We start from the raw sequence: 23,902 nt of genomic DNA on the forward strand, positions 1-23,902 counted from the left end.
CACACTTCCGGGGGGGGGGGGGGGGGACATGGGGAAGGGGGCCATTCACATACATTACAAAGTTGTATAACTTTGTAATGTGTGTTATTTTGTGAATAAATGTTTAGCGCCGCACCAACCCTTTAGTTATATATACAAAACATTTCACGCCATTTCAAAGTTTGAAAATGGTTGGGGACACCAGAGTACCAGAGTCATTAGGGCAAAATAGTGAGAGAAACTTCCTAATTCATTGTTATCACAATATGAAGCATGGCAAGGCGCACTGGGTTTCAAGCATCCAGTGGTAATGTTATGTCGGTACTTATTCTGTTTCATATTACATGTTCTGAGGACAAACAAGACATGGGGGATTTCATGAAGAATTTCTCTTTTGTAGTGTGGCTACTGAAGGTGTTGGTGGTATATTCTCACAACATTTACATCTAAGGTTAGAACATTTATTGGCTCCTCCAATATTTTTCCAGTTAGACAAGGTAATGTTATATTGTTTCATCATAGCTTACTAATTTCTTCTATTTGCCCTCTGGAACGCCACATTAATCACTCTTTAAGGATAGCCTTTAGCTTGAAATCTTCTGCTACAGAAGATTTTTTTTTTCCTGACAGACTTCTCCTTTATGTGGTAAATCAGGCAGATATCTTCCTGTATAATGAGCCAGCAATCATCAGCTGATTGCAGTCTTTCAGCATGTTAAAAGCATGTTAATCCACACATCTTTCTATATAATAGGACATGCGTCTGAGAAAGTGTGCCAAGTCCACAAAACAGCTGTAATGCTTTGTGGAGGTGCTGGTGTCCATGCTGTTGTCTGCTTAAGCATATGGATCTGCTTTGAAATAAGTAGTAATAAAGGAACTTTATGTGTGCCCTCTCTTTTCTATTGCTTGATGTGCAAACTGCCTATTCATAACTTTTTAATATGCAGTAAACTCATTCTTATCTAATGACCCCAGGCTGCTCTGTGGAAGCCATTTTGTGACAATGACATCATCAAGCGGGAGGTGGGTCTAAGCCCCGTTAAGCCAGCCTCCCTTTGTCAGATGAATCAGGTTGCTCAGCTCTGATTGGCTGAGCAAGACGCAAGCCATCTAACTGTTTTACAGTCAGAGTCAGACATCACAGGAGACAAAGTGCATCATGGGAAAGCCCAAACCAGGACATAAAGAAGAAGACACCAACTGGAGCTTCAGGGACCTGCAAACAGCGGGAAAATACAACTGAGACAGACTCAGGAGAAATATAAGTGTACAAACTATGTTTATGATTGATTGATTGTTTTTTTAAAATCAGTGCCGGAGTACCCCTTTAATTTTCATACATTTCTTTTTAATAGGATATGGGCACCCAATGGCAAATTAAAGCAAAGGGCTGCTCAAACACCTTTAGCAATGTTTGTGCAGCCCTGTGTAATTAGCTAGGTAAGTGAGCACTGACATAGCAGATCGTCACCCGCTTACAGCGTGGGTCGGGTTGTCTAATACGCCTTTAAATGACTGGTAAGTTTTAAGAGAAATGAATAAATAAGGTAATACTAGCTGAAAATCATCTTACCTCTTGGCTTTGTATGTGCTGAAATGATGCCCTTACATGTGGCTCACGGGCCCCCAGACGTGGAACCAAAAAAGTTTCACTGTGTGACTGTGCCAAAGAACTTTGAGGCAATGTAGAATCAACACCAGATCCTGTTTTCTGTAAACGAAAGTACTGCGGAACATCTTTTACCTCTAGAGTCAATGGTAGCATTGGTGTATTCAGAGGTTGGCTAATAACTGCAAATACACAAAGGTTACATTTTACTTTGTCATTTGTTTGTTTTTTAAAGACTAGGCACGTGGTGCAAATATAGACATGCAAAAATCTGTTACTCTAAAATCTTTTTGAACCGTTATTAAAGGGGTATTCCATCAAACATAACTGTCCTTCCATACATATTATTATGTGTTCAGTCTTCATCCCCCAGTTCTGAGCCTGCTGCTTTCTGCTGAAGACACAAAAATCTCTGTGTGAACTTATCTTTCCATCTCTCCCTCCTCCCTTCCAAGACAGCTGATGTAAACAAGTCCCTGGCAGGCTTAATCTGCTATCTGACTAGATAACAACAAGTATGGAAGGAACTGTAAAGGTCCTATTACGCGAAACGATTATCAGCTGTAATCAGCCAATGATAATCATCTCATGTAATAGAAGACAACGATCAGCCTACATGCACGATTTCGGCTGATTGTTGTCTTTCAACGTGTTGAAAAATAAACAATCTACATAGTAGCAGCCGCTATCTTCTATGGGCTGCCCGGATAATCTAGCGATCACCCATGCAGCCCCCCCACGGTTCCCCCGACTCTTACCTGCTCGCTGCTGAGGCATGTAATAACGCCAGCAGTGAGCAGGGAACAAGTTTGCTCCTCTGAATCATAATGTAATAGGGGCTAAGGGTACAAACACACACAGCGTATACGCAGCAGATACGCAGCAGATTTGATGCTGTGTTCAGTTATTTAGATCTAATCTGCTGCGTATTTGCTGCGTATCGCAGCAGTAAATACGCAGCGTGTATGCCGTGTGTGTTTGTACCCTTAAGTCTCACCATGGGTAGCTTCACACAAAGGATCCACAGCAGATTTCACTCTGCGATTTATGCCTCAAAATCTGCTGCAATCCTATCATTTTCTAAGGGTTTACATACTAGTAGCGACACTCAGACTCCCGACTACCTGGTGTCCCGCTCAACCAATCAGAGCACTGCCTCACCACAGCGCACTGATTGGTTGAGCGGGATGTCAGGGAGCCAGCAGGAGCGCAGTTAGGTAGTGTATTATTCAGGCAGCTCTAGTTTAAATGGGATGGGGCTTTAAATACTAGCGGAGTGGAGCTTGCAGAGTGAAATCCACTGCGATTCAGTACGTGTGCAGGTACCCTTAATCTAGTTAAAGGAGATAGAAAGTAGAGTAGTCAAAAATTATGCATACATAGAAGATAAAAGGTGCAAATCCATTTGCGCTTGCACAATATTCCCATGCTGCGCAAAAACTCACAGACCTTGATCAAATGGTAAATAAGATTTTGGTTTTAAAAAATTTTGGTGACATCGGGGGAGAGTTATCAAACATGGTGTAAAGTGAAACTGGCTCAGTTGCCCCTAGCAACCAATCAGATTCCACCTTTCATTTTCGAAAGAGACTGAGGTATAAAAAGTGGAATCTGATTGGTTGCTAGGGGCAACTAAGCCAGTTTCACTGTACACTATGTTTGATAAATCTCCCCCATAGTTTCTAATTTAATATAAAGTAATCCTAAAATCTTGCAGTTTTCATTTCCACCACTGGGGCTAAACTAAGGTGAGACTTCCGGTTCTGTCTGTGGTAATAAGAGAATGCTGCTGTAAAGTAATCTGTACAGCACTGCAGCAACATGTGACACCAGTAGATAGAGGAGACAATAGCAACTCCCTGTGGAATGACCTGTTCAAAAAGTCACAGAGTTTGCTCAGTAATGTTTTGCATTCATCTCAACTGTCTACTGACGTCTATGTTCATGAGTCTTACTGTAAAGCATGTTACTAAATGCTGCTAAAAACAGCTCAGGCAACATAGCCCCCATAACTATGTACAAGAAGTGTTGGGGGGGGGGGGGGATAAAAACAGATGAGAATAAAAGAACAATTTTCATTCTCTGGCTTTAGTCAGTAAAAGAAAATTTAGGCAATACATTCTATTTAAATGTGTGCTCTAAACCACCAATAATGTGGCATCTGTCTAGATGCCACTGTCAGCAATGACAGCTGCCTTTGGACAGTTAACCAACTAGCAGCAGATCTCACTCCATGCCCCACACTGATGCAATCTGGTTCCCTACCTACACTTCTGAAGCAACCTGGTACCCTATAGCAACAGAAATCAAGCTTCCTATAAAGGGTCACGCCCTATAGAGTATCTGGACTCCCCCACCATGTTTCGCCCAAAGCTAAAAAGGTTCTGTAGCACAGCGGGTCCACAACCATTGCCTTTAACATGGTCTGACATTTTTTGATAGTCTAAAGTAAAGGAATAAACCTCCTTGAATCAAAACCTTATTGTCTGATATAAATAAAAAGTTTAATCTGGAACAAATGATAATCTCTTAGGGCTGATGACCGTTGACTGCCAACGTGCTAGATTACATGCTCACTTACAAATTCTATTACATGGCTGCATAGGCATCAACAGCCATGTCCGCGCAGGCCTTGCTTTATATCGAAAATTCGGCGAAATGCTGCAATTGGCCAGCCTCCTGAAGATGGTGTTCGACCCAAGATGGCGGCCAGGGTCAACAGCGATTCGGGCCATTCACTTAAATAACACACACTACAAAATTGTATAACTTTGTAATGTGTGTTATTTAGTGAATTAATGTTGAACACCATGCTACCCCTTTAAAGCCCATGTTGATTCAGTACTTATTTTACTGTACACACTCTTACCAGCCTCAGCCAGCATCTTCACAAGGTCTTTTGCTTTTGTTCTTGTACCAAAGCATGTGCATCTCTGGGACAAAGGACCCATCCCCTTCCTGAGCAGTATGATGGCTGGACATTCACATCTTGTTTGTACTTGCGTATAATTGTTTGTACAGAAGAATGAGACACCTTCAGGTATCTGGAAATTGCACCCAAGTATGAACCAGATTGGTGCAAATGAACAATTCTCTTCCTGATATCTTAGCTGATTTCTTCAGACTTTGCCATGATTTTACACAAAACAGTGTGTTTCAGATGTGCCTTAAAATAAATCCATAGGTGTGTCTCTAACTTAGATATTGCCAATAAAGCTCTCAGAGGCTTCCAAATGCATCATTATATGGGCTCCAAAATAGATTAACCCCTTGCCACAAAATGACGTTGCGGGAACATCATGAAAAGCAGAGAGTTTCCCGCATCATGACGTTCCTGTAACGACATGATGTGCAGGGCTCTATAAAACAAGTTTAGGAGCTGAGCGTGCCTCTTCGAGTGAGAGGTTGGCAGCAGCCTTTAACTGTCAGTCACTGTCCGATCGGGGCCCCTGCAGTGTTCGCGGGGGTCCCAATTGGTTGGTGAGACTGCGGGAGGTCGAATGGAGAAGCAGAAATCAGTGTCCAAACGGAGCATTCATCAACGCCTTTTCCCAAGCATGAGAAAGGGGGTGTTGTCCCTTGAAACGTTGCTAAAGGAGCGCGGATGTTTAGACTGGGAGTGTGGTCTAAAATGGTAGGATACAGCTTAAAAACTCTGCTTTTCATCTGCACTGGGTGGTATATTTCTATGTTTATTTACATATTTCTTGGGGGGGTGGGGAATCACAGTATAAGTGTGCTGAAATTTCACTTAAGAGCAAGAAATATTGAGAAAGAGAAAGTCGGTTGTCTGTGTGTGTCGTTCCTTTTACTATTGCATGAATATTGGGCATGAAGCAGCCCAGATTTAGGGTTCCTTTACACACAGATTTATCTGACAGATTTTTGAAGCCAAAGCCAGGAACAGACTATAAACAGAGAACAGTTCATAAAGGAAAGCCTGAGATTTCTCCTCTTTTCAATTTAATTCCTGGCTTTGGATTCAACAATCTGTCAGATAAATCTCTCTGTGTTAAGCAGTGTTTCTCAACTCCAGTCCTTAAGACCCACCAACAGGTCATGTTTTGCGGATATCCGATACGATAATAAAAACTTGAGATTATGGCGCAAAAAATGATGCCCCAACCAGCCCTGTAGGTGGAAAAATAAAAGCACTATGGCTCTTGGAAAGGAAGGGGGGGGGGGAATAGGCGGCAGAGGTAAGGTGTTAAAGGAATAGTAATCTTGCAAAGTGTATGCAAACTTTTGACTTTGCAAAAAGTAATAAAAATGCTTAGAATGGAATTCTTATTGACCTAAACGGGAAAGGTTTATTCTGATTTCATGTCAGATAGTAAGAAAAACCATGCATATATGGATTTTTATATAGTATATATATAAAATTCTGGTTTCAATTGTATATGTAAATCAGGAGCTTGGAAAAAGTGTGTGCCTTTCCAATTTAAAGGGGTAGTGCGGCAGTAAAGAATTATTCACAGAATAACACACATTACAAAGTTATACAACTTTGTAATGTATGTTAAGTCTGTGAATGGCCCCCTTCCCCGTGTCCCACCACCCCCACCCGTGTACCCGGAAGTGTGGTGCGCTATACTCACCTGTCACGTGCCGACACCAGTCTCCAATCTTCATTCAGTGACGTCTTCTTCGGCCGTCTGCCCTCTGCAGCGTCATCCGATGCTCAGCCGCGATTGGCTGAGCATAACTGTGCTCAGCCAATCGCGGCTGAGCACAGTCGTGACGCGGCGAAGGGGGGACGGGCGGCAGGGATTCGTCCGTCCGAAGATGATGTTTGGCACAAAATAGCGGACCGTCCTCGACACGGATCAGGTAATGTATACTGCACCACACACTTCCGGGTACACGGGTGGGGTTGGTTGGACACGGGGAAGGGGGCTATTCACAGACATAACATACATTACAAAGTTGTATAACTTTTTAATGTGTGTTATTCTGTGAATAATTTTTTAGCGCCGCACTACCCCTTTAAGGCTGTGTTCCCACACAGTATTTTGATTTGAAAAAGATTTTCGCCAGATAACCCCTTTAACCAGGCTCATTTTTCAAAATCTGACCTGTCACACTTTATGTGCTTATCGCTTATAGCTCAGTGAAGCTTTAACGTATGCTAGCGATTCTGAGATTGTTTTTTCTTAACATATGGTACTTTATGTTAGTGGCACGATTTGGCCACTGTCTTGGGTGTATTTTTTTGTGAAAAACATCAAAATATCATTAAAAAATAAGCCCGGTGGCCTTCATTAGGGGAACCGGACGGCGCTGCGGGACATCGCAATCATGTGAGTATGACCGCGGCGCCCACCTGGACCCACCGGAACCAGTTAGATGCCGCTGTCATGATTTGATAGCAGCATTTACCGGTTAAACTTCCCGGAGCGGAGGGGGAGATCAGCTGTCACACTGACAGCTGATCCCCCGCTCTGCCGCTGCAGGGGGGGCAGCAGAGCATTCCGATACATCCGCGTATGTATCGGAATAAGGCCCATTAGTGACCACTGTTAAAATACGTAATAATAATAAACTCTGTAATAGGTTTATTAGGCAAAAAAAGCCTCTTTCCGTGCTCAAAAGGCTTTTTCTCACCCTCCCTCGCCCCTCCATTTCTTATCTGTGCATTATCAGGTAAATCCAACTTCACAGTGAAGATGGGTTCTGCTGTGTCTATTATAACCTATGGAGGGGGGAGGAGTGAGCAGGAAGAACAGACACACATACCAGCTGTTTACTCACTGTTTGGTACAGTGGTACCTTGGCTCTCAAACTGCTTGGAACTCAAACTGTATTTTCAAGGAAAGTTTGCTTTGGTTCTCAAACTCATGCATGATTCTCAAACACTTTTCTTTTAATTCTTTAACTTTTCAATTTTTTATGCGCCCAGTCTTGAAGTACTTAGTATCTGAACTTTTTTGCGAGCGTGGATGGTGGGTTTGTATATGATGAGTTTAGCACTGGTGAGGTGTCACATACAGTACAGTACTGTATAAGACTGCTGGAGTGTATTATACACCATAGTAGTAGTACAGTCAGTGCACCACCATCTCCTATCTGTTACAGTGCTGGGATGGTGGGCTCTATACAGTAAAAGATGAGTGAGGAGTTGGTGACTACTGTACTATAATTGCTGGTTTTGTTGAATGTTTCTTGTATAAAATGTGCTGTTCTGTAAAGTACTGTATAGATTAAACTGGGCACTATACAATGTAATACATGGGTACTGTAGGTAATTATTGGTGAGCGCTGGAACCAATTAAACACATTTACATTATTTCCTATGGGAAGACACTGCTGGGTTCTTAAACTGCCTTCCGGAACCAATTAAGTTTGAAAACCGAGGTACCACTGTATGATCGAACACATAGAAAATGAGACAGCTAGCTATTACTCTAAATTATATAATATTTGTAATTCTAGCCCAAACTCCTAAACCTGATTTACAATTCATACAGAAATTTTAGCTATCCAACTTCCCTCTATTTCATCTTCTCAATTAGAGTTCATTTCTGTGCAATCACAGAGCTTTTTATTATAAAGCGCACTTAATTCCAGAGCGCTATACAGGCGACAGGGGTAACAAACAAGAACATTACAAGATCAAAACACATTACATGAAGGCAGATGGCAGACTGATACATGGGGAAGAGGACCCTGCCCGCGAGGGCTTACAATCTATAAGGTAATGGGAGAGAAACAGGAGGTAAAGTGCAGCCATTCAAGTGTGATGCAGAGTTATTGTAGGTTGTAGCCTTGTTTGAAGAGAAGGGTTTTCAGGTTACTTTTGAAAGACTTGATAGTGGATGAGAGCCGGATGTGTCAGGGTAGCGAGTTCCAGAGTATGGGGGAGTTTCGGGCAAAGTCTTGGAGGCGGGTGTGCGAGGTACGAACAAGGGGGGACCGCAGACTGAGGTCACTGGAGGATCGAAGGTTGCGTGAGGGACGGTAGCGGGATATCAGGTCGGAGATGTACGGAGGGGACAGGTTGTGTATGGCCTTGTACGTCATGGTCAATAATTTAAAGTGAATACGTTGGGCAATGGGGAGCCAGTGGATGGATTGGCAGAGGGGAGAGGCAGAGGCAAAGCGAGAGGAAAAGTGGATTAGTCGGGCGGCAGAGTTAAGGATAGACTGGAGGGGAGTAAGGGAGTTAGATGGAAGGCCAGAGAGGAGGATGTTACAATAGTCCAAGCGGGAAATAATGAGAGCATGTATCAGCAGTTTGGTGGAGTCAAGGGTGAGAAAAGAGCGGATTCTGGAAATGTTTTTGAGTTAGAAGCGGCAGGAGGTAGTTAGGGCCTGAATATGCGGTTTAAAAGACAGGGCAGAGTCAAAGGTGACCCCAAGGCAGCGGACTTGGGGGACAGGGGATAGAGTGCAGCCATTGATAGTGATTGTCAGATTAGACGGCAGGGTAGAGCGGGATGGGGGAAAAATGATAAGTTCTGTTTTGTCCATGTTGAGTTTTAGAAAGCGGGAAGAGAAGAAGGAAGATATGGCCGACAGACACTCTGCAATTCTGGATAGCAGAGAGGTGACATCCGGACCGGAGAGGTAGATCTGAGTGTCATCAGCGTAGAGGTGGTACCTGAAGCCGTGGGACTCTATGATAAGTCCCAGGCCAGAGGTATAGATGGAGAAGAGAAGAAGCCCGAGTACAGAGCCTTGGGGAACACCAACTGTGAGCGGGCGAGGAGAGGAGGTGGTGTGAAAATGGGAGACACTAAAAGTGCGGTTGGAGAGGTAAGAGGAAATCCAGGAGAGGGCTGAGCAAGTGACGCCAAGGGATAAGAGAATTTGTAAGAGGAGAGAATGGTCGACTGTGTCGAAGGCAGAAGATAGGTCAAGGAGAAGGAGCACAGAATATTGGTGTGAGGTTCTGGCAGTTAGCTTGAAATTTCTAACGCCATTCAGTCATTAAGACATAAGGCCCCTGGCCCAGACAGAATTGCTAATGGTTATTATAAAGTATTTGCCCCTATACTTACCCTATTCCTTCACAAAAGCTTTTCCTCTATTCAAACCACCATTATTCTCCCTCCAGAAGTGCTAAAAGCTCTATTTATAGTACTGCCAAATCCGGGTAAGCCCACTGACAAGCCAGGAAATTTTAGATCTACTTAATACTGCCTGGGACACTGTATCCACCAACTCTCTCCCCCAGTCATTCCCAGTCGTGCATTTTAAAATGCGCCCGATGCCTTGGTTACGGTAAAAATTATGTTTTAATCTGCAGGAGCCAAGTCAATGTGGCGTGGCCTAGAGTGCCTGTGCCCTAGGCCTGCAATGCCCGTTTTCTTCCTCCCCTCCCTCACTTGTCTAAACAGTGTACATGTGCCTTGACGATCCAAAGCAACACATGTGCACTGTTTAGACAAGCAATGAAGAAATCCTGGAGAAATCCTGCCCAGGTATCCTAATGATGAAGAGAACAGGGAGGAAGAAAGGAGTCGCAGGCCTAGGGCACAGACACTCTAGGCCACACTCTTGACTCTCATCACATGGATGGTACCAGTGGTTTGGGAGGGTGTGTAGATGTACAAAGTGCCGCTTTAAATTGCATTACAATATTTTAGCCCAGAGACCATTGTCTGTCTGTTCTTTGCAATGTAATCAGCATTACCAGGCTTGTCAAATGCTTAGCATAAAGGCAACCTGTCACCCCCCCGTTCCGGGGTGACAGGCTCCCGAACCCCCGCTACAGCCCCCTATACTCACCTGATCCCGCTGGGTCCCGCTTCTGGATCCGGTCGGGTCACGGAGATCTCAGCCGCTGCAGTCCGGCGCGCGTGCTGAGAGACGAGTCCAACGCTCATAGAGAATGACGGGCTGCAGCGGCTGAGATCTCCGTGACCCGACCGGATCCAGAAGCGGGACCAGGCGGGATCAGGTGAGTATAGGGGGCTGTAGCGGGGGGTCGGGAGCCTGTTACCCCGGCACGGGGGGTGACAGATTCCCTTTAAAGACGTAATCCGGAACTTTTGATATTAGACTGCAATTTTATAAAGCATAATAAACATCATATTTTTACCTTTCTACGCCCCCCCCCCCATAGGATTTAAAAAAATGCTAGGATTGTGGTATTTGCTTAGGGTACTATTACACAGAACGATAATCGGCCGAATCGGCCTATTATCGCTCCGTATAATAAATACAAAGAGCAGCCGATGACAACGATCATCGGCTGATCGTTGATATAGGTTAGAATCTATATTTGTCGCGCGACAACCACGCATCACTAAGTGTAATAACGGTACGCAGCCGGCGACTGACGATATGCATTACCTATCCATGGAGCATTGATAGGTAAAAAAAAAAAAAAAAAAAAAAAAAAAAAGACTTGGGCATTAAAAGGGTCTGTCCAGCGAGCAAACGACGGCTAAAGCCATCAGTGATTTAACTTCTTTCCCCCCCCCCCCCCCTCCCTTTCGAGATGGGGGAAAGGGGTTGGGGATACAATCATTGCATGCAGGCAAAACACAGCAATATCAGAGACACTGCATGCTATTGGACATAGTGGTTTTGCCCGCATGCAATGACCACCCCTCCCGTTTCAGAAGGCTTACTTCTAAAGACATGGAATTAAAGAAAGTTAGCGCCTCTGCGAGCAGAAGGCTTCAGCAGTCTTCTACTTGCCAGACAGTCCATTTAAAAAGCACCAGAATGTATCACCAAAAGGTGTTAATGGAATACTAAAATAAGCTTTTAATATGTTAATTCATGTGCTGGATTAAATCCACCTACATTGGATGTGCATTGGGATCTGTTCAGGTCTCCACTTAACCAACTACATACTCACCGTACATACTCCCTCCAGACATACGGTAAAAACCTGTTCTACAGTTTTGTGGGATTTTTTCAATTGTATGTACACTAAAGGGAATATGTATAGTAAGTCCTGACACTTGCCTTTTGCTGCTGAATTTTTCTATTTTTGTCTGTATGTTGGCCACGGCAGCATGTAAACTGCTTAGTGTGAACAAGTAGTAGTGGAGTGTTGGCTATTTTTTTGTTTTTTGTGAAACGTGGGGTGTGTGGCTACCTCCTTTTAGCCTTGCACTCCACCCAGCTCCTCTGGGTGTTTTACACAGAGTTTGGTTGATCCTGTATGCCCGGCTTTGTAGACTTATAATCAGAGAGAGTCTAGTATACAGTGCTGTGGAGTCGATAAGCCGCAGCTCCGACTCCAACTCCGACTCCTGAATTTTATCAGGACCGACTCTGACTCCTGCTCCTTCATAAATGGCCAGTCATATACCTGGGGAGTTATTTATCACACTGGCTCAGCAGCTTCTCCCTAATGTCCTACATGATCCTGGGGCGACTTCTGACGGAATAAGGAAACATATAAAGCAGCTTCTCCTTTGTGTGCAGTGGATGCAGCCAGTCTCCAGCCTCCATGTCCTGAACAACTCAGAACTAGACTAGATGGAGCAGGTGATGTTTTTCTGCTGACAGTCTTCTATGTTTCTAACTAAACATTCACCATACTTAAAGAAACACTGCTAACACTGCCAGATCCCTGTGATATAGAGGTCAGCCATGGTGATATACAGGGGGTCACACATAGTGATATACAGGGGGTCACACATAGTGATATAGAGAGGGGTCACACATAGTGATATAGAGGTCAAACAGTGATATAGAAGGTCACTGTGGGGGCACACAATAGCACACACGCACACACACAAACACACACACACAGCCTGCTGCAGTCATAGCATACAGACACAACCACACAGCCTGCTGCAGGTATAGCACACACACAGCGTGCTGCAGCCATAGCGCACACACACACACACAGCCTGCTGCAGCCATAGCACACATACACACAGCCTGCTGCAGCCATAGTGTGCACACACACAGCTTGCTGCAGCCATAGCACACATACACACAGCCTGCTGAAGCTATAGCATACACACAGCCTGCTGTAGTCATAGCACACACACAGCCTACTGCAGCCATAGCACACACACACACACACAGCTGCAGCCATAGAACACTGAAGAAAAACATACAATCTTCTCCCAGAGAGAAAACACCACACTGAGGACAGAGGTTACAGCTACACTACTTATGTCTTCTCCCGCTCCTTTATATCAGTGCTTCCCAAACTTTTTCTAATGGAGCCTCACCCAACAGACCAAGGCAATGCCTGGGCCTCACCAGACTGACCAAGAGGGTGCCTGGGCCTCACTATCTGTGGTGAAAGCTGATTTAAAGGGGTAGTGCGGCGGTAAAAAAATATTCACAGAATAACACATGTCTGTTATGTTATGTCTGTGAATGGCCCCCTTCCCCGTGTCCCACTACCCGCACCCGTGTACCCGGAAGTGTAGTGCTTTATACATACCTGATCCGTGCCGACACGCGTCCGCCATCTTGTGCCCAACGTCATCTTCGGCCGGCCGGCCCGAACACCTTCGATCTTCCCGAGTGCCGGCCGCGTCATCAGCTGCTCAGCCGCGATTGGCTGAGCATAACTGTGATCGGCCAATCGCGGCTCAGCGGCTGATGACGCTGAACACTGTGCTCGGCCGCGTTATCAGCCGCTGAGCCACGATTGGCCGAGCACAGTGTTCAGATTGGCCGAGCACAGTGTTCAGCGTCATCAGCCGCTGAGCCGCGATTGGCCGAGCACAGTTATGCTCAGCCAATCGCGGCTGAGCAGCTGATGACGCAGCCGGCACTCGGGAAGATCGAAGGTGTTCGGGCCGGCCGGCCGAAGATGACGTTTGGCACAAGATGGCGGACGCGTGTCAGCACGGATAAGGTATGTATAATGCACTACACTTCCGGGTACACGGGTGGGGGTGGTGGGACACGGGGAAGGGGGCCATTCACAGACATAACATACATTACAAAGTTGTATAACTTTGTAATGTGTGTTATTCTGTGAATAATTTTTTACCGCCGCACTACCCCTTTAAAAGCTGAAAATATAATATCTTCTCCTCCTCTATATTGCACAGGATATCTCCATATTACACTGCTGCTCATACAAAGTCATCCTGCATCCAGGAAGAGAACAGCACAGATCTCCCCCCCACACACAATGCACTCTTCCAGCTCAGAAACAAACTGCCAAATAGTGACCGACAACTTTTCCATGACCACCCTTATGTAATAGGGCCAGTGTCCTATTACTGATACTGTATATTACCCGACCACCCTTATGTAATAGGGTCAGTGTCTTTTTAGAATGTTGCTCATAATATATATTCATGAGCAAAACTTATAAAATTCATATCAAAATTCAGTTCTACATTTCTTAAAGATTTTTTTTAAAGCTGGAGTCGGAGTCGGTACATTTTTTCCCGACTCCAACTCCGACTCCAGCCAAAACTAGCTCCTACTCCAACTCCACAGCCCTGCTAGTATATGGTCCCACTCTGGGGTTCACCTTAAAAACAAACCTAGTTCCATAAAAAGTCTAGGAACATTGGAAACGCCTCACCAAAACCATTAAACTATATTTATATATCAATACTTGCCTAAATGAATTCCATGATTTTGTGGGGTTTCTCTTAATAATTAGGGCATGAGTACTCGCATGGTCCTGGTTTTTATTAAAAATAAATAAATTAATTATCCCTTCAAGTAGCAATCCGTAAGGCCAATTTAAAGTGATACTGTCTCCCCCTTACTCTATGTGTGGTTCTCCACACCATCCACAAACTTAGACACTGACACAGTAAGAGTATTAATACTATCACTGTGTGAGCAGCAGGAGTAGTGCGTGTAGCACTGCTGGCTCAGCTCTAATATACAGCATTGTGACACTCACAGGTCCCGACAGGCATCACTGTGGCTGTGCTGCTCTGGGTCCTAGTAACTGTCTATACCAGTGATTTTCAACCAGTGTGCCGCGACACATGGTCGGGTGTGCCGCGGGGTAAGTTCCCCAAACTATGGTGCCCCTGCAGATCGCCCCGCTGCTGCTGTCTGCCTCACCTACTGGCCGCCTGTAGCGCTCGGACGTGCTCCTCCTATACAATCAGCGGAGACCGGGAGCGTGGTGCGCTGCAGTGGGCCGTGATGCACGCATTCAATCAACGTGTGCGCTATGGTCCGCCGCAGCGCACCACGCTCCCGGTCTCCGCTGATTGGAGGAGCACGTCCGGGCCCAACGGGCGGCCAGTAGGTGAGGCGGACAGCAGCGGCGACCATATCGGAGGAGATGAGGAGGAAGGGGGGGGAGAGAAACCTGGGGATGGGGGAGAAACAGGTGGGAGAGAAGCATGGGGATGGGGGAAAGAAACAGCAGAGAGAAGCAGGGGGGAGAGAAACATGGGGATGGGGGAGAGAAATAGCAGAGAGAAGCAGGGGGGAGAGAAGTTTCGCGGAGAGAAGCAGGGGGGAGAGAAGTATGGTGGAGAGAAGCATGGGGGAGAGAAGCACGGGAGAAGTATGGTGGAGAGAAGCACAGGGGGGAGAAGAAAACAGGCCCAGGTTTCACACTGAGTGAGTATAAATACATTTAGAATCTATATTATTAACTATATGTATAATATGTACTGTTTTAGTGTCATTTTGTGCGATTTTGGTTGGTGGTGAGCCCCGGGATTAAGTATAAAAACTGTGCCGTGGCTCAAAAAAGGTTGAAAATCACTGGTCTATACAGTGCATGCAGTCTCCTCTAGTGTGCAGGCTACTCCCCCAGGATCTTCCTTGACAGTGATCCCATGCATATTCAGTCACACAGTAAGGGTCCTATTTCACAGGCCAATGGGGGCTCGATCAATTATGTAAATGAGCGCCGATCTGCTAGATTGGCGCTCGTTTACTGGGCCTATTCCACGGCCCGATGATCGTTGAGCAAGGGCTGCAGGGACATAGTTACCGATGTCCTTGCAGCATACATTACCTGGCAGGACTTCTCCTCCGCTCCGTCTTCCTCCCCGGGTCCCGCGGCGCATCAACAGCTCCGGAGCGGCCTGACTGAGCTGTTAGACCACTCAGCCAATCACTGGCCGCGGCAGTCCTGGCCTGTGATTGGCTGATTGGTCTGACTGCTTAGTTAGGCCGCTCCGGAGCTGCTGATGTGCCGCGGGACCCGGGGAGGAAGACGGAGCGGAGGAGAAGTCCTGCCAGGTAATGTATGCTGCGCTGCTCAAATCGTCAGTCGCCCGACGCACCAGCTATTCCACCGTAGCGATGCGCGGTGGGGTCCGATGATTTTAGGTCTGGCCCTAAATAAACGATCAGCCGATGATAAGATCATCGGCTGATCTTTTTCTCTATTCCACCGAGTGACTATTCCCTAAGTGACTGTTCTCATGTGTGACAGCTCCTCCAGGTGCATGAAGGGAAAACAAAGGAAGGCTAAATACAGTGCCCAGGTCAGGAGAACTTAGACAAACTTGTGAAAGGTGGTCTGTAAGTTTAAATTATAATTGCAGTACCAGGCTATAAGATATGGGGATCTTGCACCGTAAAGGATTTGGGGGGGGGGGGTTCTGTGGTGCATTAAATAGCACGGCAGCGATAGCGTACTCAAGAAATTGTGCCACTGTCCCATCTAATACAACTGTCCACTACATGGCATGGCAGTAATTTTCACCATTTATTCAGGAGAACTGCACAACGACAGCATGTGGTGAGAAAGGCCGGGGCCCCCCTAGCCTATGGGACTGTTGTGACCCCTATTGCTACACCACTGCATGCCATTCACCCTATAGGTAACTTCACACGTAACGTATCGCAGCTGATTTTCTGCTGCGGATCCGCAGCAGATTTGAATTAATGAAGGAACACAGCATTAAATCTGCACTGTAAAATCCAAGTGTGGATTTAATGCTGTGTTCATTCATTTATTAAAATCTGCTGCGGATCTGCAGCAGAAAAACAGCTGCTATACGGTACGTGTGAAGTTACCCTATAGAAATAAATGTTCAGCTTAGACAAGCAGTAATGTGCACTGAACAAGAGGAACAAGAAGCAACTACTACTCTCAAAAACAAGAGTCAGATGGATGGAATCAAATATCTCAGTTGCTACTATACCTCAACATCATCTTTTGGTAGGAGTCAGGTGGCCAACGTAGGAGGCCAGCTAGTCTCTCTGAAATCAGAGGGGGTTGATTGACTTTTCACTTACATTTATGGGAACCTTTACTCATGTAGGTATTTTGTGTTTTATTCTGCACATTGGTACACTCAGGAAATTGGCTTTGCAGTGAAATACTACACAGTATTTAGTTTATAAGCTCTAATAGGGACAAGGACCAAATTGACCAATCTATGTGAAGTGCTAAGGAATTAGTTGTGAACAAGAGTAACTTGGATTAACCCCTTAAGGACAGAGCCTGAAATGGCCTTAATGACAGAGACAAATTTTATGAATATAACCAGTGTCCCTTTATTCACTGATGCAGGCGCGCGTCTCCGCTCGTGTCACACTCCATTCTATGTACAGGCAGATTGCCCCCTCGGTCCAAAGAATAAACATGTTCATTCTTTGGACGTACAACGGAATCCGCCCGTGCATAGAATGGAGTCTATGGGGGGCGTGGTTTGCCATGAGAGGAGAAGGACGCATGGAGTAGGAGCTCCGTCCTAGGCCATAGCATTTGGGGGCTTTTCATTGAATTCCATGGGGCTAAAGAAGCTGAAACCCAGCAGGAAAGTACCGGCTACACCCCAGTCCCCTCTGACGCCGATTTCCAACTTCTTCTCACCCCTTGCTAGCCTGCCGGAGGACCCGGTGGGCGAGGGCCGGGAGCCGGCGCCATCTTGTGCAGAGCCGCAAGTGCAGGGGAAGAGACAGACCCGCCGCGGCACTACTACTCACCGGGACGTCACTCCTCTGCGTCCGCCTGCAACCCCTGCCCCACAGCATCGGAGCAGGACCGGGAGTAAGCTGCGGGGTCCCGAGAAGCCAGCAGGTCTCCTGCCGCCACGCCACGAGGGGCCGCCATCTTGCCCCGACAGACTGCACTTGCCGGAGGGGAGCGGGGATCAGCGGGAGCCTCGGGAAGAGGGAGAAGGTACGTCACCACACCGGAGCATAAGGGACCAGGGCAACAGCCACTTACCCCACCCAGGAGGCTCGGACCCTCGTCCACTGCCCTGCGGTGTATCGCCGCCATCTTGTCCCCAAGAGCAGCCAGACCTCCTCACAGCAAAGCTGGTGCTGACTCCGGAGCAGCAAAGCGGGCGGACTCCAGGGACCCAGGCTCACAGCAGGATCCCTGTGTCGGAGGTGAGGCAGCCAGGCACCCCTCAGTCTCCAACAGAGGCTTTCCAGCTCACCCCTCTCTCCCTTCAGGACTTTCCTGTGCGCCTGCCAGCTGCACTGTCCCCAGAGGACTCCCTGCCCAGGGACAAACACCTAGGTGGCTCTCATAGTGTCCCCTGCCTTGGAGCTCCACTCCCTCTCACTACTCCGGGAGTGCAAGATACCCAGTGCTTCCCCACACCCGCAAATAGGACCTGGTCCCAGAACCAAGAGGCTTTAGACACTCAGCCTGTGTCATTGTCCCTACTCAATACGGCTGCCCCAACCAGCCTCACCCAGATCCCTGTCCAGATGGCGGCGAAAGGATCAGCAGATGGAGTAACTTCGGTGCCTATAAGTAGTTCCCAGTATACACAGATGTCATCGACCCTACCTCAGGGTGAAGCGGCAGCTATCCTGAGTACTCATCCGGAGCTACAAGCTCTACTAGCATTCCTACCCTCTAAGCACGACATGGAGACCATGGCCTCAGACCTAAAAGCTGCTTGGAAGCAGGATCTGGGTGTCGTGAAAGAAGACATCTCCACTTTGCAGACTCAGGTCTGCGACCTTGAAACCTTCCAGACCTCGGTCCAGCAATCCTTGGATGAAATACGGACCGAACTGTCCACCCACTCTTCTCAGCAACAGATGATTTTTGCGCACCTGGACGACCTTGAAAATCGCAACAGGCGCAATAATATCAGAATTCGTGGCCTGCCTGAAGCTACACGAGCTGCTGATTTACAACCAACTTTACTCGGTGTGTTCAATATGATCCTGGGACGCCCTCCTGAGACTCACATTGCCATTGACCGTGCACATAGAGCCCTCCGACCGCAAAGTGGTGACCCAGCCCGGCCGCGCGATGTGATCTGTCGGATCCATTACTACTCAATCAAAGAGGAGATAATGCAGAAGGCACGCCTACTTCCGGAAGTAGACTTTGATGGGGCCAAGCTTCTTCTGTTTCCGGATCTCTCGAGACGTACCCTCCGCCTTAGAGCAGCCTTAAAACCCCTGTTGGCGCTGCTACAATCCCGAAACATTGCGTACCGCTGGGGCTTCCCTTTTGCCCTTCACGCCAGGTACAATGACAAGACTGCTACTCTGCGCTCACCCTGTGACTTACCAGTTTTCCTGCACGCATTTGGACTCCCAAATGTCTCCCTTCCGGATTGGGAAACGATTCTACGCAACCCTTTAACGGGATGGCAACCGGAAGCCTCTACTACCCAGAACTCCTTCCGGCCCCAACCACCGAGACCACAGAGATCCAGGAGAAGGCGAAGGAGTATGTCGCGTTCGGATTCCGAACTTTGAATGCCGTAGTAGACACGAGACACGTGAGAGTTTTCCGCACCTTTTGTTGATTATAACTCAGGGTTCTCCTTGTTTATCACATTGCCCCTAAATAATACTACAGTTATAAGTGTATCCCCCCAAGTCTATTATATGCTTGTTATGATTATTCACATTGAAGGCCGACTAGAGCTCCACGGCCTGAAACGACCCACCTATACCCCCAATAGGTACTCAGATGATTGTACCCCATCTGATAGTGTTAGTACACCTGTTGTACATGTTAGGAATATTGCCACCTATGTTACGGTGTAGCTGTTTTACTTTCTTTGTCTGTTCTTTCTACTCTTTCTCCTCCCTTCTCTTCTTTTGCCAACACGGTACATGTGTCGAAGAAGTGCTGCTCTCTCTTGTGCGCTGCTATGCAGGTTGCGTGTCACTTTCCAATGGAAACACTTAACATAACGTCCCTGAATGTTCAGGGATTTAATGTTCCCGAAAAAAGATCGCAAATCCTGTATGCAATGCACAAAATGAGAGCACAAATCCTATGTCTGCAAGAAACCCACTTCCAAGCAGACAGGGTCCCTGCCTTTAGAAACCGCTATTATCAGCAGTGGTTCCACAGTAGCAACCCTGAAGGTAAAACTAAGGGAGTGGCGATTCTACTACATAGATCCCTGCCATGCCAGGTCCTGGAGACGAAGACTGACTCTGAGGCACGATATGTTTTCATGCGCTGCACTATTGCTAATCAACTTTACACGATTGCCAATGTTTATGCCCCAAATCACAGCCAACAAACGTTCTTAGCCAAAACCTTAGATGACCTCAACACCTTTCAGCAAGGTCACCTGATCATGTGTGGGGACCTAAATGTTCCGCTCATGCCATCTGTTGACACGTCCTCGGGTCAGTCTTCGTTTCCCTGCAATAAACGCAATAAAATTAAAAGAGACCTATATATCATGCAGCTTTGTGATACCTGGCGCTTGAGCAACCCTGACACCCGCGACTACACCCATTTTTCTAACGTCCACAATAGCTACAGTAGAATCGACTATATCTTTCTCCATCACCACCTACTAGATAGACTCCACTCAGTAACCATTGGCAACATACTCCTGTCTGACCACGCACCCGTCCACTGTAAGCTCTCTCTCCCTCAGGCCATGCCAAAATCATTTTCTTGGAGACTCAACGAGTCTCTGCTCAACGACTCTCTATGTTTGGCTGACCTGAAAACAGCGATCAGCCACTTTGAAAGGAACCATATTTCTGACGACACCCCACCACAGGTGAAATGGGAAGCCCTCAAATGTGTCCTACGAGGCACTCTGATAAAACATGGGTCCAGGCTAAAAAGGGAGGCGTCGGGTAAATTGCACAAACTATTGGACACATTACAGACCTTGGAGCTGAGACATAAGTCAACGCTCGCAGAGGCTGACCACAGGGAACTTATAAGGGTACGCAGTGAGATTAAGAAACTCCTAGACAAGAAGCACCATAGATATAGGCAAATATGCGCAAGTGCTGCCTATGAACACAGCAATAAATCAGGAAGGCTCCTAGCTAGGGCGTTGAGAGATAAGAGAGCCTCTTTATACATTCAGTCCATAAAGAACTCCAATGGCCAAGTGGTTAGGCTTACCTCTGAGATACTGGCTGCCTTTAAACGCTACTACTCTGACCTGTACCATATACCGCCCATAGCGGGGACCTCTGGGGAAGACATTCTACGCTTCATCTCACGCACGGCCCTTCCACGCCTAGACTCAACAACCCTGGCGGCACTGGAAATTCCGTTCAGCGCTGACGAACTCTCTACTGCCATTACTACACTCCCCTCGGGTAAGAGCCCTGGCCCAGACGGGTACACAGCTAAATTTTTTAAAATTTTAAAGTCTGAACTCTCCCCTCACATGTTAGCGGCCTTTAATGAAGTCTCCTCATCCTCGCCCTTCCCATCATCTTTTCTTGGCGCACATGTTACTGTAATACCTAAAGAGGGCAAGGACCCGAACCTATGTGCGAGCTATAGACCAATTTCCCTCATAAACACCGACGCTAAGTTGTACGCCAAGCTACTGGCTCAGAGGCTGGTGCCTCACCTCGGAACCCTGATCCACCCTGACCAGGTTGGATTCATACCTACTAGGGAGGCCAGAGATAATACTCTGAAGACGTTCTCTATCATCCAATACGCCCATGCCTCCAACACACCCTGTATGCTTTTATCGCTAGACGCTGAGAAAGCATTTGATAGGGTGGATTGGGGTTTCCTGAGGGGGGTCCTAGAGGGCATTGGATTGGGAACGGTGATGCGTGAGCGTATTCTAGCACTGTACCAGAACCCACAGGCACGAATCAGAATCAATGGAGCCCTCTCTGACCCTCTTACGATATATAACGGCACCAGACAAGGGTGCCCCCTCTCCCCGCTCCTTTACGTCCTCGTTATGGAGCATTTATTGAGAGCTATTAGATTAAACGAGAACGTGACGGGCATCAGGCTTGGAGAGATGCACTTGAAATGCTCAGCTTTCGCTGATGATTTGCTTGTGTACATTACAAAACCACAGAGCTCACTACCGCCTTTAATGGATACTCTCGCCGAATACAGTAGAGTAAGCAACTACAAGATTAATCTCTCCAAGAGTGTTGCCCTTAATATCTCTTTACCCCTTGACGCCATCCCTCCTCTTCAACAACAGTTCCCCTTTGTCTGGCGCACCTCTTCCTTCAAATACCTAGGAGTTCAGATCCCGGCCAAACTCTCAGAAACCTTTGCCCTGAACTTCGCCCCCTTGTTGTCTCAGATTGGGGTGGATCTCGCCAAGTGGGACAGGAGGGACTTCTCGTGGCTGGGCAGAATCAATATAATTAAAATGAACTTGCTGCCCAGACTCCTGTACTTGTTTCAAACCGTCCCGAGTGTTCTCCCTCGCTCCTTTTTCCAAGCGGTTAACCGTCTTTTTTCCCGTTTTGTCTGGCAGCGGAGGCGGCCCCGCTTGGCGCGATCCACCCTCTCTCTGACAAAACAGAAGGGGGGTCTGGCTCTCCCGGACCCGTACAAGTACTATATTGCCGCAGTGGCCGCTAGGATTCTAGACGGCTACCATAGCTCAGCCTCAAAACTATGGGTGCAATTTGAAAATGCTATCTCAACCTTCTCCCTGCCGTCCCTCCTGTGGATTACACCCACCTCATGGTCGGGTACCCAATTGTCATCCCTGCCACTAGTGTCCCGTACTGTATTACTAACATTTCGTTATACGAAGTCCAGAATAGCCCTTTATGAACCAAACGGCCCTCTTACCCCAATACTGCGCAATACTGAATTCCCCGCAGGCCACGCCGACCCCTCATTCCTTAACTTCCCCAGGACGCATCATCTTAACTTCAGGGATGTGTGCGAATCGGCATCCCTCACTCCATACGAGTCACTTATCCCTGAATTAGATAGAACTCCCAGGCTCCGTTGGCAATACCTCCAGTTGTCACACTTCTACCGTTTCTTGGTACACAGCGCTAACCTTCACAGACAACTCACTGCGTTTGAAGACCTCTGTGTTCAGACTGAATCCCCTACACACACCATATCACTTATATACACTCTATTGAACACTCCCGAGGATACTTATAAGACGACATTTCAGTTAAGCTGGGAGACAGAACTGAACCGCACCTTCTCTGGGGAGGATTGGGAAAAAGCCATGTTTTTCTGCCATAAATCATCGGTCTCCAGCGGGGCTCAGGAGACGGGCTACAAGGTCTTATCACGTTGGTACAGAGTCCCGACTCTACTTCATAGACTGTATGTCTCTGTCCCTGATACTTGCTGGAGATGTGGGCTGGCTAGAGGGAACATGACTCACATATGGTGGGGATGTAATAGCCTACAGGGGTTTTGGACAGAAGTGATTGCCATAATACGGGAAATCACGGGGACAACCCTGGCCAACGACCCTGCTATCCTCTTACTGATGATGCTACCGGGGTCCTTAGCCAAAAGCAAAAAGGGGCTTATTAAGTTCCTATTGTTAGCAGCCAAAACGGTGATACCGAGGAGGTGGAAATCGGACACCCCCCCTACGATAACTGAGTGGTTCGCAGAGATATTGCATTTGCAGAGAATGGAGGAACTGACTGCAGAATTCCACAATACACTTCTGCCTACGGCAAGGATGTGGTTCCCATGGGCGGTCTTCGTGGACTCACCTTCCTATAAGACGCGCACTACACAGCAACAGGATTAGTCCACATGGCTGCTTCCCTTTCTTGCGCAGACCTTCCTTATTCTACCAGGACCGTGTTGGTTGGCCATCCCTTTTCTTCTCCCCTCTTTTCTTCTTGTCTCTTCTTCTTTCTTTTTTTTCGCTTCCAGTAATCGATTGTTTCTCAGATTTTTTCTAATGGATCCTATTCTTGTTCTACTGGTTTAGTATTAGATGTAACCTGTTTTTGATGTTAGGATCGAGCATTTCACACTGTTAATTTCTGTTGTATTCATGTAATATGCAGTTTAAGATGTACGATGCGCTTGTATATCATGCTATTGATCGGGCTTCGTGCCCCACTCTAGTCCACCCACTGTTGCTTGTACATCTGTCTTTCAATAAAAGCTTTGAGTAAGAAAAAAAGAATGGAGTCTATGACACGGATGGAGACGTGCGCGTCTGCATCAGTCCGCCGTTGGGTGCCAGCTGCGGAATGCACAAAGGGTTATCCTTCGCCATTCCGCAGTGTGCACGTACCCTAAATCTGTAAGTGTAC

General features: G+C 47.0%; 1 protein-coding gene across 2 annotated transcripts in view; it reads right to left on the reverse strand.

Annotated features, from left to right (window-relative positions):
- TMEM132A (transmembrane protein 132A) overlaps positions 1-23,902 on the reverse strand; it is a 244,442-nt gene that overhangs the window by 147,603 nt on the left and 72,937 nt on the right. For both annotated transcript variants that reach the window (XM_069980764.1, XM_069980763.1), the window contains exon 2: positions 1,556-1,773. In XM_069980764.1, the coding sequence (XP_069836865.1) occupies positions 1,556-1,747 (192 nt within the window). In that variant the 5' untranslated portion in view covers positions 1,748-1,773. The remainder of the gene's footprint in view (positions 1-1,555; positions 1,774-23,902) is intronic.

Source organism: Dendropsophus ebraccatus, chromosome 8, assembly GCF_027789765.1.
Source record: "Dendropsophus ebraccatus isolate aDenEbr1 chromosome 8, aDenEbr1.pat, whole genome shotgun sequence".
Lineage (NCBI taxonomy): Eukaryota > Metazoa > Chordata > Amphibia > Anura > Hylidae > Dendropsophus > Dendropsophus ebraccatus.